Here is a 9933-nt window from a genome sequence, read left to right on the forward strand (position 1 = left end):
AAGCAAGGCCTACTGCGAAAGACAGAAAGGAAAGAAATAAAAATTGAGCTGAGTCAGACAGCCTGCCCTGTCCCTCTCCAGTCCTTCATTCGCCGACCTCGACTGCTCCTCTCACCTTCATTTCTTTACAGAGAAGCAACTCTTCTTGCTATAGCGTTAATCATTCAAATTTCCTGTCGATAAAAAAGGAGGAGGAGAAGGGGATGATGGGAGAGGGGATGAGGGGGATGAGGGAGGCGTGGGTACTTGGAGGGGGAGGGAGGGTGCCACAGTGGGGGCAGCAAGAGACGAGAGAACTGATAGCGATAAGAGGGGAGATGGAGAGGGGCAAAAGGAACGCCGGTACCTCTGGTTATAATAACAAGACTTTGTGGGAGGAGGTGGCGGCCCGGATGAGCCAGCGTGGCTACAGCCGCACCCCCGACCAGTGCAAATGCAAGTGGAAGAACCTCGTCAATCGCTACAAGGTAAGGCCCCCCGTTTTCTTACTTTTTAAGGGTTTGGTTGTGAGGCTTCACAAGTGCATGCGGTACAAGTTGCTTGAGTTCCCCTCTTAGATTAAGATGGTTATGTATTCATGATGATGTTTGATTTTTTTAATAGTGGAATTAGGATATGGGATACTTTCTTTACTGTTTTGGGTTTAGACAATGGTGATTATGTATTTATGGATAAATAACTGAGATGAGACATTTTTCAGGGAATTTTTTGGTTCTAGATTCTGGTTATATTTAAAGTTTTGATCTTTCCAATTATGGGCAAGCAAAGCCTGATGATTTCTTCCCCAGGTTTGTCAGCACAAATTGTAAGTTCCGTTATTAGTCCCTCCACTCTATGGATTTTGGCCTCTGAGTTACCTTGTCGCTCGATTAAAACCTCAAATTATAACTTCTCAGGGGAGTTATGGCAGATAGGGTTCAGGCAGAGGCAGCTGAGTTTTTTTTTTTTTTTAAATGTTACTATACAATTTTAACAAAAATCGCTATGGTTAGTGATTCGAAATTTTTTAAAATGAGGCACAGATTTGTAATTTACATATGCATTACTACCTTTTTGGTCTTATCTTGTGAAATTAAGGGAGTAGAACTAGGGTGTTCTTAAGTTCACCAAGCCTTTTGGTGAACTCAAGTCTAAAACCCATCAAATCGGTTTTAAATGACGAATCCGAACCGTTGAAACCCATCTACCTTACGAGTGATGCGTCTACATATGAAAATTTTAAACATTTGAATTAATTTAGTATAAAGTCAAGTGGTCAAAAAACGTTCAAAAAATGAATGCATTAAAATTAATTTATTGACCTTCTAATTTTGACCAATTGACTTTATAATAAATTAATTCGAATGTTTAAAATTTTCACATGTAGACACATCACTCATAAGGTGGGCGGGTTTCAACGGTTCGGATTCATCATTTGAAGCCGATTTGACGGGTTTTAGACTTGAGTTCACCAAGGGGCTTGGTGAACTTAAGAACACCCTAGTTCTACTCAAATTAAGGTCATTAGTCTTGGTTACAGCATAATGAAGGCATGGGTCTCGTTCAGAATCCTAAGAAGAAACAACTTCAAAGTCTTGTTTCCAAGCACCAAAGAAATCAAAGTTGTTGGCAATATTTTAAGGTTCCCTTTCTCCCGTTTACCATCCATTGATGTGAAGACCTATTCTTTCCTACATTTTTTTTTTCTAATTTTTTTTTTTTTTTGATTGGTTGGTATGGCTTCATGAGAGGTTAAAAGTTCAAATTGTTTGATTTTTCTTATTCTTGGTCTCAAGCTACAAATAGGTGGTATGTCTGTTTTAGAGGTTTGACTCTATCAATCCTGCCGTCCCACCACCCCAAGAATTTTTTTTTTTCACCAACCCTTGATTTCATTTTGAGTCCAAAGTCCAAACAGTTCTTGGTTTCAGCGAGTGAAAAGGCTGGCAAATGTTTCTTCTGAACAAAAAAGAAAGATTGCCATATGAATATTTGCAAATAGTGGTTGCCTATTGAAAGAGATAAAGCAATCAACTTAAATAAAGTAAACATAAATATGAGATTCTGTAAATTGATTCTATTTGTTATCAACAACCCCTGAGTAGTTACCATGTGATGTGGCTCCTATTCTCAGGAGAAATTATCCTACATACCAGAGAAAAAAGTTGGTTTCTTATTCGTGCTAAATAGCATTATATTAAAGCTATGCATTAATTACCATTTACTACTTGGCCTTTATTTCATCATTAACTAATGTGATCAAGATTGCTGAGTTAATAGCATACCTTCCATCTTAATCATTCTAACGGCATTGACCTGTTTGGTATCATACTCAATTCAGTCTATACTTAATTTTCACTTTCTTACTGGTGACTTCTCTTGAAACCTCATTAGGACCTAATATAAGCCCCATGCACACACACACACACACAAGAACAACAAATTGACTAGTATAGGCCTGGTGCCAAAACAACAGTTACGGTATCAGACCTAGGTATTTCTGTGCAAGAGAATAAGCTGTTTCACCTGCACAATGCTGTACAAATAAACTGCCCCAATATTTTTTATTCATAAATTTTAACATGTTGCTTTTTTTTCCCTTCAGGGCAAAGAAACGTCAGAAGATAATGGCCGACAGTGCCCCTTCTTTGACGAACTACATGAGGTCTTCACTGAGCGTGCGAGGAGCATGCAGCGGCAGCTCCTCGAATCTGAACCTGGAGGCGGTCCCTCCACAAGGAAGAAGCTCAAGCGCTCTACCGGTGACCGGTCCTCATATGAGCTCTCTGACGATGACGATGTTGATGAAGACATGAGTGATGAGGAGACCAAACCAACTCCAGGCCGGAGGCGGAAACCGAAAACCAATGCAAGTGCATCTACTTCTGGCAGGTCAAGTAGCGGTAACAGCATACAGGAGCTATTGCAAGGGTTTCTACAACAGCAGCAGGCAATGGAGATGCAGTGGAGAGAGGCAATGGAAAGGCGAGCTAAGGATAGGATATTGTTTGAACAGGGTTGGAGGGAGTCTATGGAGAGGTTGGAGAGAGAAAGGCTGATGCTCGAACAGGCGTGGATGGAGAGGGAAGAACAGCGACGCGTCAGGGAAGAGACCAGGGCCGAGAAACGGGACCAGCTACTGACAGCTCTTTTAAATATGCTGCAAAATGATATTTAATGACAGAGGCCATGTAGTGGTCCATTATTTCTGGTTTCAGATTTTTTTAGTACTTTTTCATTAGAATTTTTTTGTTTTAATAGTGGAGCTTGTAAGTTGGTTGGTTTTATATTTTCAATATCCGGTAGTGTAGTTGTTTGTGTACTTATATGGTAAATAACTTATTATAGTGATAGAATTGGCAATAGTTAAATTGACTTGGTCCTAGGATGAGGTCCAAATATTTTATTTTTCATGTTTTCATCGTATCTTGAATTTTCAATTCTTAATAACAAAAAACTTGAAATTCTGATCATTAATAGATTGTTTTTTGTTATTTAAGTTTCACAACTGCTGTTTTGAAGTTTGAACCTCTTTCTCGGTATAATTACAACTTTTTTCGCGTAATTCTGATATTTAGACAAGCTAATGGAATGCCAATAAACAAATATCGTTATTTCAAACAGACTTGGTCTGATGTCTGCTGATCCATCCTGCTCTTTCAGATCGGCCTATATTCCCCAAATTGCTTTGTGCCCTTGGAACAAAATCACGAGCAGAACCATTGCGATACAGAGAACACCAGAGCAAGGCTCGTTACGCTTCTCTTTTGGTGTTAATTTGGATTTTTCAATATGCTCAAGTATTCATAAAAAATAGTCAGAAAAAGGTAAGGCTTGCAGTTATTTCGGTGGAAAAAACATAACATTTTTGTTTTATGAAATCAAAAGAAATGTACGATACACAGGTGATGTACATTTGCAATTTTAAAATTTCGAAAAATATGTCCAAAGGAGAAAAATACGAAGAACTAATAACAAAAGCTCAGTCATGAACCAAAGGTCACTCGGAGCCATATTAACTAGATACAACTATCCTTCCACCTACACAGCAATTGAATAAGCTCAGTCACCAACTAGAGGTCACTCAGAAAGATTTTTAGCTAGATACAGCTATCCTTATACACACAATCTCATGAATTTCCAATAGTATTTATGCATGAAGTGGAGGGAGGGAGTGAGGGAGAGATCAACTTGAAGCCAAGTGTCTGGGCTCCAAATCCAAGGAATAAATTTGGCGTAACAGATGTAGCTTCTGGACAAAGGGCTCAATAACCGCTACCTCTTCCACAGGAGCAAATGCCATACAGATGCTCAGCTCTTGCGCTGCTTCACCATACCTCCTGTCAATATTCAAATAAAAATTATACTCGATAAACTCCAATTAATTCTCATTTAATTAAACCTCATACCTCAGACATTATACAAAGGAAAACAAAGCAAATCGTGATATATATGGTCAACAAAGCAGCCTAAAAGATCTTGAATACAACCCCGTAACCTTTAATGACACAAGAGCATCAAAATGGATAACCTGGCATAATACAAAAGCAATCCATAGTCTCTCCTGAGAGTCCAATTATCAGGCTGAAGGAGAAGCATCCTCTCAGCTGCCATTATCGCCAACCTAAAAATTTATATATAAACAATGAAAATGTTATCTTAGAAGTATTAACACAGTTGACAATATATGATGCAGCTTTCCAGGTTCTGCTCCAATCCAATGCTAAATAGACCACATCTCTAATTTTCCCATACACGATTTTGTGACCATACTGGTCAGGTCTATTGCTCTTGTATATTCCTTATTTAGACTGAATTATACCTGTTAAGTGCCAACCGAAGCACGCCAGTTCCTCAGCTACTGTTCAATTGATGCTCTATGCACGGATCAATACTTATGGAAGGCTTAAGCTCTAATGAGCAATCGATATATGATAGGGTTTATGCCAGTATAAGAGAGTCGCAATAGACTGGGTTTACATAAAACCACACATGTATGTACTGACAAACACCAGATACATATATTATATTCTACCAAAAAGGAAACTAATAAGTACGTGAGCTCCACTGGCCGCAGTAATGGATCTTTTGAGTTTATAGATCTCAGGGGGGATATCAACATCAATCCATGATTCCCTTTAGAAGCTCTTTTCCAATGCAGTCTCTGACAAAATAAGAAGTGATATAAGGAATGTGAAAGTTAAAATAAAACAAAAAAACATAGACGGTGAGACTAATGGGCAAGTAAAGAATAACGAACGACCCCCAAATTTTTTATTAAATCTGCAAATCTTCCACAAAATCACAAAACATTTGCAAACGATTGGTATTCAGATCTACCATAATTTTTCCTACCCAGGTATATCTGGTCGACTAGTACAACATTTCAGTTACTGGTCTAGCATGATTACATGAAGGAATAGTCAAGGGCAGTTTGGTTATTTCCACGCAACTTTCCTCTGATGGTCAAAATATTTCCAAACTTGAGTTAATCAGGTTGCAAATCCGAGGTGTGGGGAGTATTGTTTGCAAATATGTCAAAGAATTTTTCTTTATTTTGAAAGGTGCAGATATGTCAAAGGATAAAATGTTCAACTTTTAAGAAATGCATATTTCTTACAATAAGGTTAGCAAGTGCAATTCCTATGATATCTCTGTTGTTTGCAACATAAAGCCCTTGGAGGGATTGACTGTTTAGGTCAGAAGCCCTTGATCTTGGATCTTCCACACAACCCCCATTTATAACAGCCAATAGGCTATGCCCTGATGAAACTTTGAAAAGTTCCTAGATATATCAATATAATAAAAAGACTGTAAGTCAACAATTACCATTCACATTTGCATTTTATAAACAAATCTATGAGGAGCTCAGCATACCTCAGGAGTCTGTGTGCGGGGCCATATCAAGAAGTCTTCCCCCAATGGAGAACCCACTATACTCACACCAAGCCTTTGACATATCTCCATGTAAACAACGCTCAACATTATGGCTGTTAAGAAGACTCTTGTTAAGTTTAACCGATACGAAGCTAGTAAATTGGAGTGGGGTGGAGTGGTCAGGAGCCAGACCTTCGAACTATAGGGGTCAATCATATAATTTTTTTTTGCTGCAAATGGGGGTCAATTTTACAGTACCCGTACCATTTTCTTCTAAACTATATAGAAAACCATATTATAAGCACACAAAAATAAAAAATAAAAAATGGGGCTCAATTGACCCCCATATGCTATTAGTACATCCGCCCCTGGCCACTTTGAACATATTGTAGGAGGCCGGTAAGAAATATGTGCCTCAATTATCAATAAACCAGGGCATAATTTAATTTAATATAATCTTTATAACCTCAATCCTGGACTTAAAAGGAAAAAGGAAATTAAAAAGGAGAAAAAACAACAAGGTTAATTGCTGCGCAAATTAAGTTTTTACATAACAGGGAAGTTACCTGTGCCACAATTGGAGCTGAGTACATGATGCAAATATGAAAAGCGAGAATCAACAAGCACGGGGAATCTCAGAAAGTGTCTAGATTCGAAGAGCACTGTATTTACAGCCTCGATTACTTGGACCACATGACATCCAATCTCTCTTTGGACCAGCTCGGCTTCAACTTCTTTTGTTAACGCATCAAACTCACTCAGCCATCCAGATATGCTCTTCCCACCTATACAAACTTCATCCAAGTGTACTGTGCTTTGACTGCTTCTTTCCTCTGTAAAAGAGCAAGCATCCTCATCTCCATTGAAAGCCAGAATAGCTTCGTCTTCGATGGCAACATATAACAAAGCCTATATGAAAATTTTACCACATAATTTATTACATGTATCATGTGTGCATTTATTCAAGATATAATCATTGACAACTATTCCAACAAAATGTGTTTCTTTTCTTTTTTTGATGGTTGGCGGCCAAGTGCCGCCAACAAAAATGTGTTTCTTTTCACGTCATTGAATGCTTTCTAGTAACTAATATCTAACCCGAGAAATAGAGGAATAATTTGGGCCTGATGGGTTCGTCATCTGTCCGATCCGCTTTAAGATCTATGCGCATCGCTTCAATATTTGTCCATGCCTGCTTCAATATTCGCACACACAGATTTTAAAGCGGATCAGACGAATGCGGAACCCATCGGAATCAAATTTGTTCCCAAGAAATAGAGGTTTACAATAAATTTTGTACAGTTGAGGTCCAATTTTTCCTTCAGCACCTAGATTAGCGGACATGGTTGGTAGGTGACTGACAATTTCCTCGCAACTAATTCCCTAAGTTGCACCAATAACAGTGCCCATGGCTGTTACCTCATGTCACAACAACTAAACCAGCATGCCATTGGCATATATGAGTGATATCTCTTTTCTGTAAAAAATGCCTGAAGAGTAAGGGCCACATCATAGAGAGATAACAGTACCTTAGCAATAGAGATATCTTCATCTTTTACTCTGAGAGAAACCTCCTCTTTCAATTTTTTTCGTGCAAGTTTGGCTACCTGAAAGCATGCACACCAAGGGAGGAGCAAAGAAGAAGATGGAGGTGAATCATTAGGCCAACAAAGACAAAATCTTAAACCAGAGAATACAACAAAAGATAAAGGAAAGAATTTGTTTTCATCGGTAAAGAGACCTCTAGGAAGGCATTTGAAGAGCATGGAGGTATTGTCTCAAAGCTAAGAGATTGGGAAGCCATGGACGGAAAGCCATGGCCACTCTTCTTCCCATTCCCTCTCCAGTTCCAATCCTTTTGAATATTAGACCTGCTGGTAATGAAAAATCTTATGCACTACCAGGTACTAGCGGTAGAGACAATTTTGAATAGATTATTTCACAAAGATCTTGATTATCAAATCTTGATCAAACATTCAAGATTAGGTTATCCGAACTGTGCTTCAAAGGAAAATTGTCTCAGCTGCCTAGGCAACTCACTGATCTGAGAATTTAGGCTGTGACGCAATTTTTTACTACATAATTCGCATAGAGAATTTAGGCTGTGACGCAATTTTTTACCGAAATCTGAAAAAATAACTGAATTACTTAATTTGAGCAGAGATGATGGTGGAAGGAGACAATACCGAAGAAAAGGGCGGCAGTCGGTGGCCCGAAATCCTGCGGTGCAGGAGAGCGAAAGCGCGAGGCTAGACGGAGAAAGCGTTGGTGAGATCAAAGCCATGATCGGAGATGGGAGAAGAGCGACCACAGTACAGTGTACTAGAGAGTATGCATGATCGTCTTTCCTTTGTTTTGTTTTAGCTTCCAGGAAATAATGGACAGGGCGTCATGAAAATGACCAAAGCCGTGGGATGTGGATTAGGATGCCGACGGTGTAGATGTGACGCAAAATATTTCCATAAAGTCTTTCTTAATAAAATCCCAATTTGCCACCCAAAACTTGGCCTCTGATGCCATGTGACGCTAACGTGTAATACGTGTCCGGACCAAATTGTTTTCTTGAGATTTAAAAATACAAGTTTATTTGCTGATGTAACCACATGTTAGCAAACATATTAAAAGCCAAAAATACAAGCATGTTATGGTACTTTTATTCCTTTTTTGCAACAGTTGTTTAGTACAATATATTTTTATTTTGATTATATTTTTGTTAAGCTAGGTTGTTTTTGGAGACTAGTATACGAGAGAATTTAGTAAAAGCATCTCCATCTACGAAATTATATGAGATTTTTAATCTGATGTGAAAATTTTTAATTTAATTTTACAAATGTACAAAATTTCTTCAATTAGAATGTTTTTTTTTATTAAGAAATCGATTTCTAAATGTCAGCGTGGCACAATTTTTATTTTTATTCGTTGAAATCTCTATCGCACACATAAGAAATAATATTGATGATGATGTGGCGCTCAGAAGAAATTAAAAGGAATTTCAGGAATGAAACGGTTTAGTAAATATTTCTAACTTAATTTCATTATCTCCTAAATAACTGTTATTAATTGTTAAGTAATTTATGTGATGGAGATGCTCGAATTATTTTGTTTATCAATTTTGCATACACACAAGGCGGAGCTGCAGAGAGATGTAGAGGGCAAGGAGGTTAATTCCCCTTATAAATTAAATCAGTTTTAATTTTATTCATTACAATTTCCATTTTTTGCAAAAATTAATATTATGGGAACGACTAACAGTACCTCCATTCAGTCCCCTATCTGTCCCCCGCACTAAAAGATAAAAAAAAAAGTATAACAAAGAGACCACTAACTGATGCGCATGTGGTAACTACTGCCAATGAGTAGGGTTAACACGATTTTATTCATCGTCAAAATGTATAGTGTTCATACCTACGAATTTATAGTATTTATACTTATTATCTATAATATTCGTCATATGTAAACACAAACTAGAGGGGACTAGTAACAATCAAGGGGACCGCTGACGACGTCTGACAACCTGGATTGGGAACCGCAACCGTCTAAAAGCGACATTTGCCAAGATTGGAGACCACTACAGCGAATTTATACAATAAAGTATTCATATCTAACTAATGAATTATTCATATCTAAATAATGAAATATTTATATCTAACAAATGAAGTATTCATATGTTGACATTTTCATATCTAACTAATGAAGTATTCATACATGTATGAAATAATTTATACAATTCAAAATCAAACACCTCTTCTGGGACCTCTCTTCCAAGACCTCTTCAATTCACTTAAAGTCTTTTTTTATTGTAAATATTCACACCTTACACTAACACTATTCATACTTGAAGGTGTGAAGTATTCATATCTAATTAATGTACAAATAAAGCATTTATATCTAACAAAATGAAGTATTCATATCTAACAAATGAAGCATTTATATCTAACTAATGAAGTATTCATATGTTACACTCTGACAACTTTTACTAGGCTAGCATGAACCCCCTCCGACGGTGCACCACGCTCTCCCCGCCGGATCTCATCGGAGATGAGGTAAGATTGTGCCGGATCGCACCGGATCTCGACG

General features: G+C 37.8%; 2 protein-coding genes across 6 annotated transcripts; one reads left to right on the plus strand and one right to left on the minus strand.

The window, feature by feature from the left end:
• On the plus strand, positions 1-3364 carry LOC144558737 (trihelix transcription factor GT-3b-like). The gene is made up of 2 exons (XM_078307588.1): positions 1-467; positions 2585-3364. Exons 1-2 carry the CDS (start codon positions 204-206, stop codon positions 3155-3157), a joined length of 837 nt encoding a protein of 278 aa, XP_078163714.1. The 5' UTR covers positions 1-203; the 3' UTR covers positions 3158-3364.
• Positions 3365-3986: 622 nt separating this feature from the next.
• On the minus strand, positions 3987-8232 carry LOC144558734 (transglutaminase family protein). Of its 5 annotated transcripts, none has more exons than XR_013512979.1 (9): positions 8043-8232; positions 7598-7730; positions 7386-7463; positions 6423-6765; positions 5857-5969; positions 5600-5764; positions 4802-5143; positions 4511-4603; positions 3987-4319 (listed from the first exon to the last, which is right to left on the minus strand). XR_013512979.1 is itself a non-coding variant. In XM_078307585.1 (9 exons), the coding sequence occupies exons 1-9, from the start codon at positions 8138-8140 to the stop codon at positions 4166-4168; spliced, it is 1284 nt and encodes a 427-aa protein (XP_078163711.1). In that variant the 5' UTR covers positions 8141-8230; the 3' UTR covers positions 3987-4165. The 5 variants fall into 5 exon arrangements, 2 of the variants coding, with proteins under 2 accessions (XP_078163711.1, XP_078163712.1); XR_013512980.1 differs by having other exon boundaries at positions 7598-7727; positions 8043-8231; XR_013512981.1 differs by having other exon boundaries at positions 5015-5143; positions 8043-8231.
• Positions 8233-9933: the final 1701 nt, after the last annotated feature.

Source organism: Carex rostrata, chromosome 8, assembly GCF_964058835.1.
Source record: "Carex rostrata chromosome 8, lpCarRost1.2, whole genome shotgun sequence".
NCBI lineage: Eukaryota > Viridiplantae > Streptophyta > Magnoliopsida > Poales > Cyperaceae > Carex > Carex rostrata.

Bases quoted from the DNA above. Each gene is read 5' to 3' on its own strand.
- LOC144558734 (XM_078307585.1), bottom strand. From the start codon at position 8,140: ATGGCTTTGATCTCACCAACGCTTTCTCCGTCTAGCCTCGCGCTTTCG. The intron at 6,766-7,385 runs GTACTGTTATCT...ATTTTCATATAG, and splicing joins AAGATATCTCTATTGCTAAG to GCTTTGTTATATGTTGCCAT. The intron at 4,604-5,036 runs GTACTTATTAGT...ATAAATTTTTAG, and splicing joins CTGCGGCCAGTGGAGCTCAC to GTTGGCGATAATGGCAGCTG.
- LOC144558737 (XM_078307588.1), top strand. From the start codon at position 204: ATGATGGGAGAGGGGATGAGGGGGATGAGGGAGGCGTGGGTACTTGGA. The intron at 468-2,584 runs GTAAGGCCCCCC...TTTTCCCTTCAG, and splicing joins ACCTCGTCAATCGCTACAAG to GGCAAAGAAACGTCAGAAGA.